The sequence below is a fragment of the Rattus rattus genome, chromosome 5 (genome assembly GCF_011064425.1).
Source record: "Rattus rattus isolate New Zealand chromosome 5, Rrattus_CSIRO_v1, whole genome shotgun sequence".
In the NCBI taxonomy this organism is placed as follows: Eukaryota; Metazoa; Chordata; class Mammalia; order Rodentia; family Muridae; genus Rattus; species Rattus rattus.
In genome coordinates, this window is record NC_046158.1 from 121,219,512 (window position 1) to 121,242,904 (window position 23,393).

Consider the following 23,393-nt stretch of genomic DNA (forward strand, 5'->3'; position numbering starts at 1 on the left):
AAGGGGCACAGGAGTATATATGAGTTGTCTATAAGTCACTAAGCAATAATTTCTAACATCTGCTTCTAGATGGAAGGAGGGTGTTTGAATATGGGGCTATTTGCTGCTTGTGTGTACTGGATAATGGAAGCCAGCATGCTGGACTTGTCCCCTGTAAACTCTAAGAGGTGTGCATAGGAGGGTAGGAATGATAAAGCTTGGCACTCTGGAGCTAGGGAGGTGGCTCAGTGCCCGGTGCACAACACAGAGACCTGAGTTCTGATCCTAGAACCCACATGGGCACTGTTTTTATATCGCCAGGTTGAGGGTTGAAAGTGTGGATCATTGAGGCCTGGTGGCCACCCAGTCCCACTTAACTGGGGAGCAATAGATTCAGTGAGAAAACAAGTCTGACGTTGACCTTTGGTCTCCACAAATGCTTTCATGGGAGAGGGAATACACCTGTATACATGTGTATAAGGCACACATACATACGGAAGTACTGGACTGCGTGTGTCTTTTGTGGACTTAGTAAGGACAATTCTAAGTCCTGGCATCAGGAGCTCCTGCACAAAGGCCAGTGTTCTCGCAGCCAGGACTCTTGACTCTTGTCTTTAATTTTTGTGTGCACAGGGCTTTTCTGGTCATGTACCTCTTCTTCAATCAGGAAATTGCTCTCTGAAGGCACAGTTAGGGATGGCAGTGGCTGAGAGCTGTGGCCTTTCAGCCTCAAGTGGGTAATTTACTTCTCAGGGGATCTAAAATGATTGACTCCTATCTCAATTTCCCTCGGACATTGCAACAGCTTTACCAAAGGGCATCCCCAGCCACTCTTTACCCCTGAGTAGCAGAGTTGTCAAATTTGCCTGATACATGCACTTAATCATGAGGAAAATGAGGATCTTTATAGAACCATAATTGAACAAGGTCATTTGAAAGTCGTCCTTTAGAGGACACTGATTCACTATGAGATTTTAGCATAAAACCCAGTCGGGTTGCTGTTAATGTGGGAAGGTTTGGTTTGTTTGGGTTTGTTGCTTTCCTTTGCTGTTATGTAGAGTTTAGAGAGTGAGCATTATGGCATGGAATGAACATTCTTTTCAGTTCAGCAGGTTTATGGAGACCCGTTTCCATTTTCACATATGCAGAGTTTTCAGTAAAACATTTCTACCAGTCATATGAGCAACCTCAAGCAGAAAGCAAGTTCTTCCCTTGGCTGGTTCCAACATTTCGCATCCTAATAAATTCATAGTGGAACTAATCCAGCTGTCTTCTTGCATAATATAAAGTTTGAAAGGGAACTGCTACTATTCAAGGCAACATAATAGTTTGTTTTATACTGCATGGAGTTGTATCATTATAAACATGAAAGCAGCTGGCAATAAATGACTTTATGACAGCTATTTGAAAGGTATAATGAAGAAAACAAAAAGCAGTCGAGTTATTGCTTATAATTACGTTGTGTAGATGAGTTCCTCCAATACACTCAGAACACCAAACTGGCCCTTCCTATGTGATCTTATCTATACTCTCGTATAAGATAGTGGCCTTCAAATCACTCAGCCGTTTAACGCAATGTGTACCATGTTGGCATTTACACTTGCAAGTGTAGTGTTTTTGAGCTGAAGAGATGGCTCAGCAGTTAAGAACATTGACTCTTCTTCCAGAGGTCCTGAGTTCAGTCCTCAGAAACCACATGGTGGCTCATAATCATCTATAGTGGAATCTGATGTCCTCTTCTGTCATGCAGGCATACATGCAGATGGAGTACGTGTGTGTGTGTGTGTGTGTGTGTGTGTGTGTGTGTGTGTGTGTAAATCTTTTTCAAAAGAATACTGTTCTTTTCTTTGTTTCAGGGGCAATATCTTTTTGATGTAGTTCCGTATATGCCAGAAAGAAGTAGAATTGATTCTATTTTTAATAGCACAAAGAAAACAAGGACTTTTGCAGTATTTTTTTAAATTGCAAATGCGCTCTTCTCTTTATCCAGAGGTTAAATGAGTAAATTTTATTTTTTGAAGCGGTTCTCCACCACAGTACAGTAAGCACTAAGTATAGTTTTGCAGGTTATTTGTTTTTCTATGAAAAAAACAAAACTTAAACCTTCATGCTCAACAGTATGGTGAAGATAAAAAGCCCGTGCTACAGAATCATATGCAGCCATTATAGACCTGAGCTAGCTCAGCACACACTAGCATTTACAGGTCCTCGTGGCCTAGGATATAAACAGTGTAATCCAAGAACACAAAACATTACATATATTCTGAATTATGTTGGAAAAATCGCATGACTACATTTGTATATATCATGCAAGAGAATCATTTATTTATGAATCTATCACCAAATGTCTTTTGGATTCCTATTATTATATAAAAGTCAGCAAAACAGAGGCTGTCATGAGATCTTACACCTTAGGCTGTGAGAGGGGAGCAGGGGTGGGATGGGGAATTGAAATTGGAAAGGCATTGAAAAGGAACGAGTCTCATGGTAACAGCATCTTAAGGAAGTACCCAGAAGACTGTGTGAAAGAGAGCGACTTGGTTGAAGGCAGGAAGAGCCTGTGGAGCTGGTGACAACTGATTAGAGATCTAAAAAGAACAAGAAAGAAATCCATAGAGTCATCTCAGAAAGGAATGGTTCCAGGTAGAGCAGACAGGGAGGCCACAGGCCCAGCAGCAAGATCATGCTTTGGGAATCTAAAAATCAGAGAGGGGAATGGGGCCTAAAGATTGTGAGCAGCAAGGAAAGTTGTAGTAAAGATGGATCAGAGTGAGACTTTTGGCCTTGGCGTCATGATGTTGAGCCTCTGAATCTACTGTGAAGTTGTGGTAGAAAGTGACTTAGTAAAATGAGGAAAGACGAGGACCTTGTGAGTGCGCGTGAATGGAGTGGAAGCATACCCACCATACTATTGGTAATTATGCTTCAGAGAGTTGCTAGTGTGATACGATCAAGGTAGGAGGATGACTGACAAAGTGTCTCTGCTGTCTGCCCATACCTATCTTGTTTGAGCCTTGTACTTATGCATTAGTTATATAAGTAAGAACTATTTTAGTATAATATTTTTGCTAATTTGAGATCTCACATAGTATATGATAATGAATAGCTCCTCCCTAGAGTCATCCCCCACCTCTCAATACCTCTCATTGTCATATATGCATGTATGTGTGCATGTATGTATATATGCATACGTGCATCTGTGTTCTATATGTTTAATAATCTATGGAATCCAATTTGTACTGCACATGCTCATGGTAGGGGCATCCACTGGAGTGTGGCAGCCATGCTTCAGGGTCATACTCTTAAAAAAAATCTCTCTCTTACCCAGATGCTATCAAATGTTAAGGGTGGGCATTGTGGTCCCCTTCTAGCTCCATGCCAGGATGTTGACCTGGCCTGATCATGAGAGCAGTGGTCTGTGTGTCCATGAGAGCAGTGGTCTTGTGATTGCCAGAAGTCATTTTTTTCTCTAGTCTCCTATAACCTCTCATGCTTACACTCTTTCTACCCCCTGTTTCTAGAAAGTCCCCAAGCCTTGGATAGAGGGGCATGATATATATGTCCCACTTGTGACTCAATACTCCTCTGACACTGGTTCTCTGCCCTTGAATTAGTTGTGATTCTGTTTCTATGTCAACCACTGCCCACTGAACTAAAAAGCATCTTTGATAAGGTCTGAGGCCTGTACTAATCTATAGGAGTTGAGATGTAAATTTAGAGGGCAGTTTGATACTAAGTCCGTTTGGCACCTGAGGCCTGGGAGACCCCAAACATGGTCTAAGATAGATTTATCGTACCAAGCTAAGAGATATTAAAATAAAAAGAAAAGATAAAATAAATTACTTTCCATACAAGAAAACATGCCAATTCCTTGATGTTGCTTACTAACACTGGCCATTGTCCTTCATAGTTTGATTTTAAACTTATAAACAGAAAGCAATGGCTGCTTTATAAGTCCATGTATGAAGTAAATTCTGTGACATCATTGAGCTTTGAGCTCAGTGCTGGATACTTAGTAGTAATTAAAGAAATGATATCCATTATTATAGTCATGCTGCTGCTTCCCAGCACAATAACACTTGTGCTTTTCTTTAAAAAAAATAGTTATAGAATTGAATAACTTGCTAAGACATGTACTTCAGCTCTTTATGTCATTCTCAGATGGGGAAACTGAGGCACCTTTTATACATGCCACCAACTCTTATGTTGTGAGTGACCTTAGCCTCTTGTCCCTTCTTTAAGTTTCTCATCACTCTACCAGTGCTTGTCCAAGTCTAACTACTCACTTTCCACATTTGGTGAACATAATACTATGAGTGACACATTAAATGCATTTATTTCAAGGGTAATTTCATACTAAAACCTTAAATTGGAATCCACATTCCTTGTTGCAGTACATTTTAATGATATAAAGTTTGCCCAGATTTCTATCATTACCACTGGTACAGCAGTTCTTTATAGCGAACCACTACTCAAGTCAATGGCTTGTACCAGGAAGCATTTTTATTTTGCACACACAGCCACGGGTTGGTTGGTAGAACAATTGAGCCAAGGTTGGATTTTCTTGCTCATTTCAGCTAGTCTCTCAGATCTCCTGGACCAACAAGAAGCATGTATCACTTACCATACTCTTCATGAGCCTCCTCCAAAGGCAAGAATATAAAAGTTTAAACCCCAAAAGAATGGCCATTGTTATCGCATTGGCAAGTTAAGTCACATACTTGAGTCTATCATTCATGAAATGAAGAAATTCTCATAGCCTCTGGCTTTGTTGGTCCATATAACTGTAATAAATACCATAGACTACAAGGCTTAAACAACACACAATTAGTTGTCACAGTTTTGAAGGCGAGAAAGTTCAACATCATGGTGTTGGTTGCATGCTGTTTAGGTAAGACTGCCTTTGTTTGAATGTAGCCTTATTTGTTAACTGTTTTTACAGGTCAAAAAGAGATAGTCTCTGCCAAGTTCCTTCTTAGAAGAATATTAATTCCATTTCTGAAGACTTTGCATCTTGATCTAATCACTCACCAAAACCTCCTTCTTGAATTTTTTTATTTTAGTAAAAGTATGCTTTTATTCAATACATTTAAACTTCAACAAATGCACTGGTAATAGACATAAACCTTCAGACCCGATTATCACCCCAGTGTAATCTCTTAGGCACTATAAAAAATAATGATATATTGGATGGCTGAGATATCTGAAGTAGGGTGCTAGTCAGCTTAAGTTATGAAGACTGCAGAGAGTCATTTTCTTCTTGTTTCTTCACATAATAAATAGTAATGGGCAAAACTAGCTGGATCCACAAAGGAAATTTTTTTCACTCATAAGAACTCTGCATCATGATCTAGTTTCCCCTAAACAACCAAATATCATCGCAGTTGGGTCCAGATTTCAGTATAGGAATTTGGAGGAGAGAGATGGGTGGGAACAATCTTTTCATTCACTGCAAAATTGAGGAAATCATATAGCAAGACTTGAAGACAACAGTGAAGATTATGAAGCTCCTAGTAACCTATTGAACATGTATTTTGTGTGTGGCACCTCAAAATTGTCTTACGTACTAGAGCTGGCTAAAAGTTTCAGAGAAGGAATTAGAGTCTCAGAAGAAGCTGTCAGTGGATCACGTGGTAAGCTGGATTGACGGTATTCTTGTCATTACAAATAGAAAGTTCCAAGTGCTCTGCCTGCTAGATGAGGGAACTATGGCCCAACTAAAATCAACGTACTGTCCTCCGGATTCTACTGTGTTTAAGACAACTCTCATATTCCAGTTTGTTTAATAGAATTCCTTTAGTACCTTGGATATTCTTGCACCAAATAATAGTTGTTACAAAGCTGCTCTATCTTCTAAATTAAAAAAATACTATCAGTTTAAAAAAAAGTTGCTCTGTTTTTTAACAGGAGTACTTGCTTGTCTGTCTTTCTTGGTGGATTTACTAGACATCTGTAACCCCTTGGCTGTTAGTTGACTATTGAAGGAGAGGCTGTTTGAAAACACAAAGGCTGGAGAGATGGCTCAGCGATTAAGAGCACTGACTGTGCTTCCAGAGGTCCTGAGTTCAATTCCCAGCAACCAAATGGTGGCTTACGACCATCTGTCATGGGATCTTATGCCCTCTTCTGGTGTGTCTGAAGGCAGCTACAGTGTACTCATATACATTAAATAAATAAATCTTAAAAAAAAAGAAAAGAAAACACAAATATGCCTTAGCTTCTAAGCTGTTGTCTGACGGCCTATGCAGGCACTGTGGTGTTAGCAACAGAACCAGCTACAAACATAGAAAGGAGTGGTAGAGGCCTTAAAGGAGCTAGAGCAGAGAGCTTGTATTAGATATTTACCACTCTGGACAGGACAAAAGTAGAAGGGTGGAAAACTTAGGCATGACAGATTAAAGGAGTGATTCAGAGGTATTGCTATCTAAATATGAGGGAATTTAGGAAATAATCACTTCCCTCTTCTTTTTAATCAAACTTAGCAGGTGTACCCAGCATGTGGTCCAGGGCCACATGTTTCATAGTTCTCAAGCATCAACTTGGCAGGTGACAATGCCATGTTGGTATCAAAAGATTGTTTGTGCCTGTTGTGGAGATCTGCTTCTGAGAATTATCTTAAGAAGTTAGACATACTAATTTCAGTAAAATTCTAAATAATAAGCAAACACGTTGTATTTTGACCTGTGGAGCATTCTTTTTCTTAGTAGTACACAGAGAAACAAAACAATGTTTCCTGCAAGTGACAGCTTCCTCAATTCAGTGTAATGTAATACATAATTAAAAACACTTAAACAGAAGGTGTATCATGTAATGTTATTTGCTTGCAAAGAATGAGAAATCTACCCAAACCTGAATGAACCATAAAATATGTGTGTTGTCTCGGAAACTGAAAGATCTCCTAGGTTGGAAACACTTTGTGGTTAATTACACCAACTGATACCAGATCTCCCCATCTGTTTATCCTTGTGGCTAAACAGTGCCCTAGGTTACTTATTTAAGTAAATGGACCCCTTCTCTTGGAATTGAAAATGGGTTGACAATGGCTAGGCTGCTTCCTAAGAGCGTATGGTTTGAGAATGAATAACGATGAAAGAAAAATTCCTTCTGTTCTCATTAGGACTCAGACAAAATAAAGTACTGAGTATAGGGGCCTATGGCCAGTGATGAAAGATATTAAGGTCAACTGAATAGACTTAGGGCTCCTGTTTTGCCCTCCAGTTATAGAGATAGAAAGGGCAGAACTGGGGGCAAAAAGAACATGGGGCGCAGAATCCATAGACTTATCAATTCTGGTGCATTTGTAAGTGTGCAAAATTGACCTTTGAAGGAGGTGGTTTCCATTTGGTGGTTCAATCTACAACTTCAGAAATGAAGAGTCCTCTTTGCATGCCAAGTCAAGTGGTTAATTGTTTTTCTCCCACGAGAACAAACATATTCTGGTTAAGAAAAACTTGCTTAACTGAAAGCCAAACTCCATGAAGCAGGTTTCTGACAGCTCTATGATCAGATCCCATTGGTACAGAGTCCTCTACTCTCAGAGTTTGCTGGTAGGGAGGGCACTCTAGAGTCTTATAAATTGGGCTACTGATGTCATTTCCCAAATTCTATAGCTGACTGCTGAGTTAAAAGTACTTCAAACAAACAAAATAATTGGCCTGGGTCTAGATACACTCTCACATCTCTCCATGAGAGTGGAGTTCTGAGGGAGATAGTTTTGTTAAAGGCAACTTTGAAATAACGACATCTTAGGCTTCTCATTTCTTGTGTCCACATTGTAAATTTATTATGGCAAGTACATAGTCTATGAATGTACTATAAAAATCCCTCAGCTTCTCTCTCTCTCTCTCTCTCTCTCTCTCTCTCTCTCTCTCTCTCTCTCTCTCCTTTTCTTTTTATGCTCCATCCTCCTCCTATGCAATAAAGTGTGATTAATGATAGAAATTTGGTTTACATGAATTATGTTCAAAGTTATTTCATGTAACATAAATTTTGCATACCATTATATTTCCATCTCTGCTTTATCACTGCCTCTTTGAGCTAACACGATAATACCAAAGTCATCTCCCATTACATTATCATTTCCCTTCACATTTAAGGCAACAATGTCATTTGTGGTTGAAGCTATTTCTCCTTGTTAAAACAGACAAGGCATTTCGTGCACTCAGACTTAGTTAGACAGTTGCATGATTGATTTCAAGAGAGGACTGGAGTCCAGGCAAATAACAGTTACCCTTCTCTGCCCAGTGCCTTCTTTCTTTTGCTAGATCTGATAGGGAAACGACTCATGTATCTGGACTTGAGAGTGAAGTGGAAGGCAGTTAGTTCAGAAGGATTCTCCAGGAAACAGAATCTGAGTCACAGTGAACATGTCTATTAACAAGTACTTCAGGGTTGGTATCTGGGAAAGAGAGGAAAGAAACTGTAGTAGACTAAGGGAGAAGCAGGAGGCAAGCCCAGTTCCAGGCCCTGCTGACACCAAACAGAACTCTGATACAGGAAGGGCCTTTCATTATAACATAGAAGAAGCCAAGATGTCCAGTCCTTTGTACCCTTTATTGATCTGTTAGTGGTATGGGCTGCCCCCAAAGGGTCAAGGTTCTAAGTTTGATACCATTTTGCAGCCAAGACAGTCCCTGGAAAATCTTTTCATGAAAGGCTGTCTTCTGGAAGCTCTCTGAATCAGTGGTCCTCGAAGAGGGATGATTTGTCCCTTAAGGAACGTTTAACGATCTAAGTATTTATCATCACGACTAGACAAGTATTCCTGGCATCTAGTGGGATGTGTCTAGGGACACTGCAAACATGCATAGGACAGCCTCCAAGAACAGATAAGTATGTGATCCAAAATATCAATAGTACTGAGATAAGGAAGGCTGGCTCCAGGCCAGTAAGTGTTTTGAAACAACCTGCTGGGCATCACTGTGTCCACTCTTGTTGCCATCATTAGTGAACTCACAGCTTGTCAGACACGTTTTCTCTTAATATTTCAACAAGTCCTTGGAGGCAGGCCTCAAGTTTTCTTTTTGTCAGTGAGGAGACTGACCTTCAGAGCAGTTAAGTGAACTGCTCCAATTATGAAGTGGAAGAGGACAAAAATGTGGAATATAAAACACTTGTTTGTAGAAACAGTTGTAGTGTCATCTTCTTTCCTCTGAAGGTTTAAAACATGCTACCCCAAATACACCCTGCTACGTTACTGACTGTCTGATTGTTCAGAGTTGGAGACAGAAGCAAAGAAGGAGTGAAAGAGCACATGCTGGAGACAGGATTCTTTATTATATTTTCATTTAATTGAAAATAGGCTTTTTTCTTTCTGTGTATTCTGATTATAGTTTCTCCTCCTCCAATCCCTCCAATGTGATCCCGGCTCCCCACCCACCCAAATCCACACCCTTTCCTTCTATTAGTATCTAAAAATATTGGTAAAATAATATAACATTAGGTTAGAGGAATAAAAAAAATCAGAGAGGAATTGTACAAAACAAACAGGCTCGGGGAGGCGAGGGGAACTAACTAAAAAGCACAAAGACACATACATCCACACACATCAAAATCCCATAAAAATATGAGACCAGAAACCATCATATCTGCTCAAGGGACCTGTTAGGAAAAGAAGAGATGAGATGAAAAGAGAGCAGAGGAGAGAAGAAGAGAGGAGAGGAGAGGAGGAGGAGAGGGAATAAAATAAAGAGAAAGAAGAGAAGAGAAGAGAAGAGAAGAGAAGAGAAAGAAGGAAGAGAAGAGAAAGAAGAGAAAGAGAGAAGAATCCAGAAAAACAATATGAGACAAGGAACCTCCAAAAGCAATAGAGTTTGTTTTATGTTGGCTGGGCATGAGGTCTGTCCTTAAGGGAAGTTTGTATACCTACGGGGACTCCATTGGAGAGAACTAATTTTTCTTTGTGAGTGGTTATCAATTGAAGACAGCTTCTGGGTTAGGAATAGGGTTATGTTTACTTCCCCTCCCAGCTCTGGGACCCCATTTCCCTGGGCATGTTGCTACAGTTCCTGGGAGTTCCTATGCTAGTTCTGCTGTCTTTGAAAGGCCACGTTTCTGTTGTGTACTTCTTCCCCACTGGCCTTTACAATCTTCCTGTCTTCTCTTTCTGAGCTTGGAGGAGAGGGATTTAATGAAGACATCTCATTTAGAACTCAGTGTTTCAAGGTCTCTCATTTTGCATATTGTTTCACTCTATTTCTTCTGATCTGCTGCAGGAGTAAGCTTCACTGATGATGGCTGAGAAAGACAGTGACCTATGAATATAACAGAAGGTTGTTAGACAGTTTAGTGTTTTAAAGTACATTACTTTAGCATAACAGTTTACTTTGACTTCTCTCACGCCCCTGGCTAACCTAGTCTTAGGTTCTTGGTCACCCAAGCAGTATCAGGTATAGGTTCTATCTCATGAAGTGGGCCTTTAATTCAGTCAGATAATGTTTTTGTGCCCTTATGGTGGCAGTGTATTTTATAGGCAATTCACCATTGTACATCAAAGGAGGTATAGCTAGATTGCTGTTTACCTTTCTCCTCCAGCAGGATGCAGAGTACTGGCTAGTACCTGGAATGCTAGTCAGTAGAGGTAAAGGTTCCAGGTTGGCATCAGCTTGACTTCTCCATGTTCAATGAGTTATATTTTAGTTGTCTGCAGCAATGGGGCCTTACTGTTAGTTTATGGAGAGTATCCAATAGTCTTGACAACACCCTTAGGTTGTATGGAGATATCCATGATCATTTGGCCGACAACTCGAATAGATGTAACCTGTTCCTGAAATGACAGGTTTCAATTTGATGATGAGAGATGTCTAGTTGGGGACAACCTGAAGGTGCCCTTCTCTTGTCAAGGAAAGGAATTTGAGATCAGGGTACATCTGTACAAATAATCCTTGTTACATGACCCTAGTTTTTCTATCTTCACTCTACTCAGCTACCCTTAGACCTCTTCCCTTGTTACCCAGTAAAACTCTATTTGTCTAATTCAACACGTACTAAGCATTCAATTCTAACTCCATCTTTGTGTTTTCAATTTTTTATGAAAGCACAAATTCCATAAAAATCTTGAATTACGTATATGTTGAGCTTTCCCCATATCAATGCTTTGAACACTCTAGCTGAAGAACTCTTAAAGGGGTTGGTGGCAGTCAAATCGTGCTACCCCTGAAAAATTGCCTTATGAGAATCCTGAAAAATTAACATCTGTGTCTTGTGAGTTGATCTAAATACTTGAACTCACAGGTCTGAGCTAACTTCATAAATGGAAGCAATTCTACTGTCAAGAAGAATAGAGGTCTATGTGATAATGTTGAACAAACCTATTCTTTTAAAATTTACTGTAATTTCTGTGGTTTATTCACAGGCATTTCCCTGCATTTCAACGGGCATTTATGGTAAGTGAATTAACATTTGATGGTGTTTGTAATTTTGTTGTTGTTGTCAAATCAGTGGGGGATAAGTAATGGTTAACTGAAAAAATACAAGATTCTTCCATATATTTATTTTTCTGTGACTCAGAAAAACTGAAAATGCATGTCAAATTCCACCAAGGAACCCCAGAGGGTTATTTAGATTGTTTTGTGTTCTTGAATTTGGTTACATTGAACATCCAGATGAAATGATTTGACACATGGTATCTCTAAGTCTTTTGTTACATGAGAAAAAGGTTGTAGCAAAGTTGGCTTCTAAAGTTGTTTTCTTTAGTAATGTCAGATTTTCTCCCAGAAATGTATAATATAAATAAAGCCTAGCATTTTTATTTTATTGTGACTAACAAAAAAAGCCTTAAAATACACAAACATATACCTTTATCTTAAGCTTGTATGATATCCAAAGAAGTGACTATTAATAAAAACAAAAAAAATTTAATAACCTACAAATGTTTTCTTTCCAGCTATTAATGGATTGTTTTGGGTAGTATGAAATGAACTTTTACTTAACTTAGTATTCCTTTAAAAACCTTAAATTAGAATAAGATGAAAAACATCCCAGCAAATAAAACGAAGTGACCAAAGACTTGCTCAGACATTTCAACATTTAAGGCAGGACATCCTCCTCCTCCTCCTCCTCCTCCTCCTCCTCCTCCTCCTCCTCCTCCTCTCCTCCTCCTCCTCCTCCTCCTCCTCCTCATCCTCATCCTCCTCATCCTCATCCTCCTCATCCTCTTCTGATTACACCTTAGAAATCAGGACTCCATTCTTTGGAAATAGGCAGGTAGGGACTGTGCTCTCCAAGCTAGTTGTGCATTCCTCTTGTGCCATTCCCAAATGCTCACCTGGAAATCTTAACTATTTGCTCAAGGGAAACATTGTTTACAGCTAATGTCCAGTTCCAGCCTTAAGCGTGTGGGGACTATGACCAGGTTATCACTGCAGACATGGCAATTTTCATTATGAGGGCTTCCTTCATCACAATCTTGCTTTTTCTCAACAACAAACAAACACAGGCTGCCTAACCTGCAACACTGGGCTCTTTGTCTATGATCATATTAAACCATTGATTCCTTTTGTTTCTGAAGAATTATGGTAATATCCAGAGAATTATCTATTGTATGCTGTGAAAAGGGGGAGTAGCTAGAAAGGAAAAGTAAAAGGAAGATGAGGAGTGACTATTGAAATAGACCCCGGGATAGATGGAGAATAGCAAGTCCAATCTAAAGTTGAGTCATGGACAGTGTTCATTCCAGAAGGACAAAAAAAATCATCCTTAGAGAGAGAACATGGCTGGAAATTTTACAACTGGCTCAAGTTACCCCTTGATAGGAAAAGGAAATAGTAAGGACAGTTAGGATTTCAATAGAGTGGCTCATACTAACTTACAGAAAGGGCTGGGCTTTACTTAAGAAGTTATTGTTATGATGAAATACAGCTTATTGAATTCAATGTTACTTTGGCTCTTAGTTTGAGTGTATTGTCACAGTGGGGAAAGTCTGGTTGTGGGAACATGAGAGAGCTGGTCATGTTGTATACATAGTTATGGAACAGAACATGTGACAGTTGCTCAGCTGGCATCCTCCATCTCTTCAGGCTAGGATCCCAACCCATAGAGCAATGCTGGGTACATTCAGGGTGGGACTCTCCTTCTAGATATCTATGGGAATACCTCACTGATACACAGAGAGGTGTATCTCCCACGTAATTCCAAACCCAGTCAGGTAATTCCAAACCCAGTCAAGCTGACAATGAAGATTAGTCATTGCTATTGCTGCCAGGTAAGTATAAACATTTGTACCAGGGTAGGTCAAAGAATACCATGCTCAAGTCATTCCTTCTCATCTCAGTTCTCTTGGTTTTGGAAAATCTATGAAAGAGGCTGAAATCCATAGGGCAGAGACCCATGTTCAGTTTTAATCTATGACATCTATTTCACTAACTTGTAGAAAACTCCAAGATGCCATAATTTATGGTCCACTCTACTCTGGACTATTTGAAGGACACACCCATTTCTCTTGTGAAAGCAAAGCTTTCTGGTTAGCTTTTTATCCCTTGGGCAGACACATATTGTTGAATGCTTGTTTTCTTGTTCTAGTAGTATGTCCTCCTTAATTACTTGCTTAGGTTGACTTTTGTCTTGTTTTCTGGAAATTTGATTTAGTAATGTATTTAAAGTAATGTATTAAATTTCCTTTGGCTACAAAGGAAAAATAAATAAACAAGAAAATACATTTTTTAACATTTGTAATTCCTGATACAAATAAGCAAAATTTTAGAATAATCTTACGTTCCACTTGCTGTCTTTCTTACTCCCTAATGCTATTCATGCTAGCTTAATTTTTCATGAAGTCACTTGCTTTATGATCCCCATCTGCTCAGGAGCCTTGGATTACATTCCATTACTCCTGAGCTCATCTCCATTCTCCCTCCCTGGAACAATGGGCACTTTGTATGTTCCCTCAAACTACCATACCTTCAAGAAGAGGAGGAAAAACCCAAACCCTTAGTGAGAGGACATGAAGTAGTATCCTCAGATTTAGATGATTCTTACATACACTTTTGCATGTTTAAAAGAATAATTTAGTTTGTAATAACTCTGGCTTGGTTTTGGTATTGAAACAGTGGCCCTTAAGCTTGTGATCCTGCTGTCCCACCTTTCTGAGTACTGGATTTACAAGTGTAAAACATCATGTCCAAGTTGCAGTTTTTAATTAATTAATTAAATAATCAGTTAATTTATTTTGTTGTGGAAGTTATTTATGAAATACTTGTCAGGACTAGTATTTTTTCAGATCATCTCTTGCTATTTATCCATCCTGATATATCCTTTGTAACTTACATCAAAAACAAATCCTAGAATACACGGATAATAAACTCCAAGGTTTCATCATTTCTATAAAACATGCCTTTGTCATACATGTTCACACAGACATAGGCATCCACATGGCAAAGTTGTATGTTATCTACACTATCGCCATCCTTGCTTTCTACCCCGTACTACAAGAAAAAACATACTATGCATATCTAACAGGTTGTACTTCAACCTCTAGGAAGCCTTGAATGTCTAGGCCTTAGAGATTATTGTACCTCCTGAAACCTTTGAGGATTTATACTTGACTTATAAACACTTCCAAATGTTATCCCATACAGTTTCTCAATAGTTTTTATACTCAAAGCCAATTTATATTCTTATTATTATCATATTAGCATTTTGTGCTGCAAAATGTCAAGTTTCTGGTACTTTCTAGGCAGGTATTAGACTACCAAGCTGTACCTCTTAACATATAGTCTTATTCTAGAATCACAATATCCTGGTACATAAACTTTGCATAACTTGTACCCAGCAGGACACCTTGTACCCATTAATTAGCAAATATTTTTGTTGTTGATAGTAATAATGTAATACAAATTGTTGCCTAGTGGAGATATAGAAAACTAAATCTTTGATAAACAAAATAACAGGCAGAGAAAGGTAATCAGTTGTCATTTTCTTTTTAAGATTTTTCTCTTGATATATAAAACACAAACATACATATGCACTTGCCATTTTAAGGATGTTTTGCTACATGGATACATTATACAATGTTCAAATAAGGCTGTATATGCCCATCAAGCATAAATATGATCAAAACTTTCAAAATCATTTCTCCTTGATTTTTGAAATATGTAATGCTTTGGGATATCTATAATCACCCTACTACCCAAGTGACATTTTCTTGGTTGGTAAACTCCACTAATTTAGAGACAAGAAATGTTTCTCAAAATTATCCTCAAAATGGATTTGGTGTTTGTGTATATGAGAGGCCAAATGAAGACACAGAACTTGCACGTCTGAGAGCCCAAGCTGAGAGAACAGGGTATTTCCCTCACCAGGAATCCAATGTGGTTTGTTATAGCTCCTGGGACTGTGGTCAGTGTGGGATATGCAGGCCGGTGGCCTGACATTTTGAGACTTCTGACTCACCTCAGCCCACAGGCTTCTCCTGAAGTTGTCATTTATCAGTCACTTGCTGACTTTGAGTCTACCAACACTTTTAGAGTCTTGGCCTGCAAAGGGGCTGCCACCCTACTCTCTGGAGTTTGAGTACAGTGGATGCGTGCTTTGAAAATGTTTAGTTAAGGCCAACACACTCTAGTGCTCACGGAATTTCCACAGCAGCCACATTTGACAGAGACTGTTAAAACGGACTCTTATATTCCAGCCCCAGAACGTGACCAACCCCAGCACTCAGAGCTAGATGACCCCAGTAGAAATCCCCCTACCTCCACCCCTTTTCCTACCTCTTAACTTTGTGGAGACAAGCTTTTCGGAATGCCCCAGAAACAGGTGAGGACCACAGCCTACCCTATGATTCAACCTGATTTAAGGAAGCAACTTGGTTGGAACTGACTGCCTCCTTTGAAGTTTTCCTGGAGGAGAAACCAGACTTTACCACAGAGCCTTGAGGGCTGCCCAACTGCTGCTGTATTAGGTTTTCAGCACAGCTGCTGCCCAGGGCCCCAGACCTCCTGCTGACTCTCAGGATGAAAAGCCTCATTTAGGAAGGCACCAAAGAAAAGCCAGTGTTACTTTTAGAAAAACAGATCCAGGTGAGGCTAGCCCTCTGGATCCCTGTTAAACATTTGAATTGGCATCCGCATTAGTCTCAGAGGGACGATTCTGAACTTCTCTGATGGACTTTGCAGCTCAGATGTGTGCCTCCTGCCCTCTGAGCCCCATTTGGATACTCTGGTGCTAATACGTTTAACAAAAAAATAAAGAAGTAAAAGAAAAAAGACTAGACATGATACAGAGCAAAGGAATTTTTACTAGAAGCAAATGGCAAAAATAGTTTTAGTCTGTTTTATGAGAGTCGCTAGAGTTAACTGATACGAAGTCCAGGCAGAAATCTATGTCCATTGAGCACTGGGAAATTGAATAAATAGTCTCTCGGGAGAAAAAGGCAAAAACATCTGAAGCGTGGTTGTATGTGATGGGGTATTTTTAGAGAGGAAGGAGTTTTACACAATGAGTTATTGGCTGAAAACCTGAGCAGACAAGTACAACAGTGCTCAGCTGAAGTAGCTCCTGTATGTACGCGTCGTACAGGCTAGAATGCAAGGTCTCCTCTTTTCAAAGTCCCTTACCAAATGTTGCTGGCCCGAACTTTCTAACCGAGTCGTTCATTAAGATTTAAGTTCATTTTTCTGCTCCCAAAGAGCACAATGCAAAACAGTGTGATAAGTCGTTAAGTTTCCATGTGTGTGGTAAATGGGTTTTGTTTTGTTTGTGGTATTTGTTTGTTTGTTTGCTTGTTTAGTTTAAGTGGACAGGCATCCCTTGGAAGAGGTTGAGGACACACACACACACACACACACACAAGTCCCCGTGACCATGCTGCCTCTGTGTGCTTAAATGCTGGCACGTTTGAGGAGGCATGGCCACCACTGTGGTATAATACTGAGCCTGCTCGAATGAATAGCCCTCTCTGGTAATGCATTTGGGAACCGAAAGGGGGGGAAAATGACAAAAGTATGTGCCCTTGCTTTCATCGCTGCCACCTCCCCACTTCTAGGTTTTTTTCTCTCTTCCCTTTGATATTTCCATTTGCTTTGAAAACTTCCTTTTACCTGATCTAATAATGATTTGTCTCCCTTTCATAAAAACCTGCCTTCTGGCGTGCTAGCATTTTTATCCTTGTCAAGTTATACCCACTATAGGAATCATTATCACTCTTGGCAATCCCCGACTTAACCACTGCCTCCACAGAGCAGATGACATTGGAATCAGTGTAGCTTACTTCCCCAAAAACAAGTTGCTGCTGCCAAACCCGTCTATTCCATCCCATTTGAATGCCGTTCTAGGAGCTGACCCTCATGACGCACTCTGCAGAGCTAGCTTGAGACAACAAAATCTCAGCTATTATGCTGCCTCTAACCCGGTGGGGCCTTTTGATTTAGATAGACAATTTCAGCCGATATACTCAGACACACTCTTGTTGACATACCCATCCCACACAACAAGGTACAGAGGCCTTTCTTGCGTTTTCAAAGCGCCAGGGGTCTCTAAAGTTGAAAGAGACATCATAGAAACCCGAAGCAAAACATTCACCTTAGGTCATGTTATCTCAAGAATCTGACGAAGGTATTTGCTAGTTTACCTTGTATAAAAACGGCAGTAAGTGTGCATGAGGAGGATTCTCTTTCAGGAGCTCCACTAAAATTGGTTCTTTGGGTACTGAGGGCACAGTGGGAAGCTGGCCCACCTTGCCCACTATGCTGCTTCAACTGAACTCAATGATAATACTTTAAAAGTGATTTGATTTACATTCTATTCATTCATTCATTCATTCATTGACATTCTTTCTGATGTTTAAGTTTGTATTCTCTTGTATTTTGCCAAAGTACAAATCTGATCAGGACTTAAAAGGCAACCATGAGTTCCAAACCAACCCTTCCTTACATGTTATTTATTATGATTATGCTACATTTTCTTTTAAAAATGACCACCTCTACAAGTAATGTTAAAACATAAATACTTTTAAAGATTTAGGAACACTACAGTAGCAAAAAGCCTTTTAAGGAAAACTACTCTAGAAAATCCCAGAACCTGCACATTTCACAGTACTCGTGGGTATGCCTTTCAGACACTTTGAGAACTATAGTGTTATCACAAAGCAGCCACCTACAGATTTTCTTGGGAGAATTTCAGAGCTGTCCACATGTCTATGAAATTATTCTTTGGTGTAGCAGTGTAGAATGTCTATTCTTGCCTGGTAGTAATGGTAATAATCAGTCTTCATTGGCAATGTGACTGGATTCAAAATCATCTAAATAACACATTTCTATGTATGTCCATAAGAGTATTTCTATAGAGGTCTAACCACCCAGAATCGAACACTCATGAGCTTATGACCTGGACTTAAGAAGAGAAGGAACAAAATGCACAGAATCATGAGACATACTTTTATCTAGTGACATTGTGGGTTGTATGTTTCAGGAAATCAAACAGAAAATTATTTAAAATTTCTGTATACCCACACATTTTCTTACTCTAAATGGAATAGCATCAATTCGCCTTGTTTCTTGGGCATACTTATATCTAAAGGGCAAGTTTCAATAAACATAGCTGAGCTGTCTTGAGAAGAGATTTCAAAAATAATTCTGACAGTTCTTAGAGAAGTCAAGTATGTTTATTTCTTTGGGACAGTGATTTTCCTGTCAAATCTAGTTTTAGTCAATGATTCTATTTTTAAAATATATTATGGAATTCACTTGAAATGTAGACTTTTACTTAGGGTAAAGCTAAGCTGCAGAGAGAGAGAGAGAGAAAGAGAGAGACAGACAGACAGACAGACAGACAGACAGACAGACTCTAGATTTCTATGGCTTACTGAATGTAGACGTTTTCCCCCTCTCTGCCAACAGATCCAAAGCAAGCATTGTGCTTAGGAGAGTATTTTTTCTCCTCTGTTATTTAAGGATGTATTAATATGCTGTGGGGCCAAGTAATTACTATGATGACATTGATTTTGTTGACTTTACTAGCCTGATGTTAGATGTCTCATGTCTCTCTCTCTCTCTCTATATATATATATATATATATATACATACATATAAAACTATCTATATAAATATAACTATTTATCATCTATCTCTATCATCTATCATCTATTTATCTATCTATAGTCATATAGATATATATGTATCAAGACAAAGAACAGACTCTCTATCCCCTTGAATACAGACTAATTACCTTGTATACCTTCCGTTCAAGAGAAGGTTTTCTGTGACCAACCTTAAACAGAGGAGGAGAACTTTCAATCAGCTAAGAATGTACTTGCTTGACCACAGTTGTGTCACATGAGAGAATAAAGGAAGAATGCATCTTGACAAATTTTCAGATTTTACCACTCATGGGACATAGTAAGTCAATGAACCAAATCAGACATGTCTGGTTAATTTAGGAATTGTATCACCTAAAGTCACTGCCTATTTTCTAAGAATAGGTGATCTTTTTAATAGTGTCCACTTTATTACAGTATCTTTGTTACCTTTCACACATAGATTTTCAAAAGAAGAGATTTTTCAAGGCATCTGAACAATAACTTACATTTTGATGATTAGGCAGCTCATTTAACCATTCAGGTCTTGCCTGAAGTGCACTTGCACTCTTTGCTTCCCATATTTCATGGAAAAGGTCCAAGGACACTAGTAGATGCTGAAATCAACATGTTGAGGATACGGAAGTAGCGGTACAGTTTACTGTATTGTGATTCTGCGCCCATCTTCAAAGAAGTCCTTGGAGGAACCTTCTGTAATTTGTTTCTGTGTCACCCTAATCCCTGAGGTTACAGAAAATATAAACCTACCTTCAGGGGTCCTGAGAAGCTGAAGCAGCATCCCATGAATTTAGGACCTCTTGGAAACCACAGTTGAGAGACAGATCATAGAGGAAACATTGCTGCAAGGGTCAACTGTGATATATCACAGTGCAGTCAATTCTTAAAATGTTTACAACGAAATGAAACATATTTATACTTATCTCCCCTTTTAGCCATGATTAACAAGAGTTCCCTGCATGTGACTACAAATTGAACTGAAATTAACAAAATCAACATGAAGTTGTCTCATCTCATTGATGTGTTCATCTGTATCCATTTGTAAACGTTATAAATTAATCTGATTTTACTCGGGTCTCCCTTCTAATCAATAAATTTTTCTGTAAAAAGCTACCTTCCCTTTCTTGAAGATTCCATTCATTTTATCAGAAATTAGATTTTGAAGCTGAGCTCTGAGTCCTGTATCTGATAGATCCCAGCACCTAAACTGGTGTTACACGCACAGGAAATCTTAATCTTTTATTTCAACAAATAAAACCTAAATAGGAAGCTCTGATACAGTAAGGGAGGCCACTGACACATCCTTTCCATTCCAAAAACCCAGATCAACATTCCGGAAACATTGGTATTTAGTATACATGGTTTCTATTTAAGGAATGATTTCATTTTTGATTTGACAGGGAGCGCTAAAATGGCAGTTAACAATTTGCATGGCAATTTTATTAAAATATAACCCACCAACATAGAAGTCTCCCATTTAAAGTGCTTTTAGTTTATTCAGTGAACTCTGCAGACATTATCATAATCTAATTTTAGAAAATGTTCATAAGACCCCAGAATGCCCCATATTAGACATCAAATCCATCTGTGTTTTCTCCCCGAGCCTTAGGCAACTCAACTGTTCAGATTCTCCTTCTGCAATATTTATGATAAAGGAAATAAAGAAATACGTGGCATTTTATACTTGTTTTATCCTGTAATATATGATAATATTTTATGACTCATCCACATTGTGATGTATGTCAGTTATTAGTAGGTTGCTATATGAATATGCCACATTGCAGTCTGCTTAGTTATGTAACAGTGAATGGAACACAAAACTGCAATTGAGAAATACTCCAGGAAACAATCTATACCTGCGTTATTGGGTTTCCTTGCCTTTCTTGCCTTTCTCCAGAATCTTCCTTTTCTTGATAGCACTAGAGTCCACTGATCCATATGGTCTGTGTCATTGTGTATGTTCCAATGTCGTTTATTACTACAGCAGTTTTCTCCTAGGGATCAATGGAACACTGGAGGAAAAAAAAATCCCTAAATCAAAGTGGCCCTGGATATGAATTTCAGGATCCCATTGATCTACATTTAAATGCTAACACCCTTTATTATTAGCTGTTTGGCCTCGGGAGATTAATTAATCTCTCTATGCCTCAGTAACCTCAGCTGTCAAATAGAGTTAGTAATGCCAGTAATGTGGGTTTGTTGTAGAGATTAAAGTATATACATGATGAAAGCATTTGTCTAAGGTCGGACATACAGATATGCATTGGACAATTTTGTTTGCTGATGGTGTCAGGGTTTACATTGCTTTTATGCTTATGCTGATCATTATCGTTATCCCACTGGACTGAGAACTCCTTGCTGTACATGGTTTGGGGCTGTGTTCAGTTCTACAGCTCAGAGTCTGAAGGAGAATCAACAGTGGCACTCAATTGTCTACCATTTGAAGGAGCCTTGAACTCTAACTAGCCATCCCTTATCACCAAAGCCTCTCTGTTGTGTTATTTTGCCTCTGCCTGTTGTTTTTTGAATAACTATTGTCTTCATTTAACCAATTTTTGCTGCTACTCAGAGGCCTATGAGTCCAATTGCCTGGAAATTAGACCAGTGATCTCATCATGCCCTGTTTTCTGTATCATATGTAGCAATTACCATGGGACTGAAATATTTTCCAATACAGACAACTTGTTCAGCTCAGCTCAGCTCCCTACAGTTTATCTAAGCCCTAGAAATGATATAGAAATATATTTAATGTGTTTGTAAGTGAATTAAGTATTTAGTAGGAGAGACAGACTAGTAGTAGTCATGTGTGGTCTTGAAAGTGAATTTCTGTCTTATAGAGCAGCAGATCCCACAGGTAACATAAATCACATTTCTCTACAGTCATTTAAACTATTCCTTCTTAAGCAACACTGAGGGATATGATCCCAATGCTTGTCTTAAACTGAGAAGAAACCTACTGTTTGTTTTTGTTTTCTCAAATGTCCCCTGAAAAATGCATAGTTTTCTTTCTAAGACCACAGACACTTGGAATTCAAGACACTTGAGAAATGATACTGGACCCTTATTTTCCTGGCTTGGAAAATGGGACAGAGATCCTGAGTCTTGTCTAGCAACATTCAGTCTAATTAATCTAAGAACTAAGATCACTGGCAGTCCAGGCAACAGGGTAGAGGGGCAAATATAGAGAATTAGGATTTCATTGGACCTGTGATTTCAGTCTAGAATCATCTATACACTAATACACTAATCTCATTTTCAAACTTGAGTTCCAAGTCTTTTCGCTTTTTTTTCAATTTAATTTTTTTTTTTTGGTTGGTTTGCTTGGTTGGTTTGGTTTGGTTTTGGCTTTGGTTTACTCAAGATAATTTTATACATGAGTATTCTGTATTTACATCATTTCTGTTCTTCCTGTTCCAACTCCTTCTGTGTCCACCCTCCCACATGTTAGTGTTACCAGTATGGTCATGTGTTTACAGGTGACCACTTGGGATCAGATAACCTGATGGGAAATTGTCCCAGGAGAAAACTTATTCTTGGTCTGAGGCAGCCATTGACTCCCTGTGGCTGGTAATGTAGGTCTGGGACTTTGTGATATCGGGCTTCTTTCTGCAGGGAAAAGAGAAAGAAAGGAGTTGGATTGAAGTTTTTCCTGATCGTCATGGAGTCCCAAAGATTGATGAGCAGTAGAATCAGTACTCAGCTTCTCTGGTATCCACTTCCGCTCTTGCATCACTATCTAAGCTGCTGCTTTTAGCCAAATCAGGTTTATAAGAACCACCTTATACCAAGCCATTGGCTGCTCTCTTTGTACCTTATGGCAGCTGAATTAACATAGAAAGTACATGTACATACATCTTTCTTTGCATCACCTCAGCATTTCTTCCACTCCATCATCAGGGTGACTGTTAAAGGAAAAGCTGATACTTGTCTCTTTTCAGGCTCCCAGGGCATAGCCTATGCAAGAGAGGATTATTTTTTAGTTGAAATTGCTTCTATATTTTGAAGCCTGAGTATATTGTAATCTCTTCTTCTTCTTCTTCTTCTTCTTTTTTTTTTTCGGAGCTGGGGACCGAACTCAGGGCCTTGCACTTGCTAGGCAAGCGCTCTACCACTGAGCTAAATCCCCAACCCCTTGTAATCTTCTTCTTTAAATGCTTCCTATTGCTTACTATTTAGCCAATGTTTCAGCCCCTTCCAATAACTCGTCCTGTATTATTAACCCTCAGGAAGATCCTCATCCTGTGGTTTATGGTGCTATTGGCCAACTGCCAAAACCCCATTCTGAAAAGTCAGGCAGGCATTCTACCAACCTCGCAAATGCCAGTCCCTGCCCATAATTACAGAAACCTGGGAGAGTGATCACCAGCACCCAAAGGGCTCCAGGCTTCTG

General features: G+C 39.1%; 1 protein-coding gene across 1 annotated transcript in view; it reads left to right on the top strand.

Annotated features, from left to right (window-relative positions):
• Window positions 1-23,393, top strand: part of Macrod2 (mono-ADP ribosylhydrolase 2) — a 2,209,545-nt gene that overhangs the window by 1,555,347 nt on the left and 630,805 nt on the right. The window contains exon 9 of the mRNA XM_032902613.1: window positions 11,333-11,363. Within this exon, the coding sequence (XP_032758504.1) occupies window positions 11,333-11,363 (31 nt within the window). The remainder of the gene's footprint in view (window positions 1-11,332; window positions 11,364-23,393) is intronic.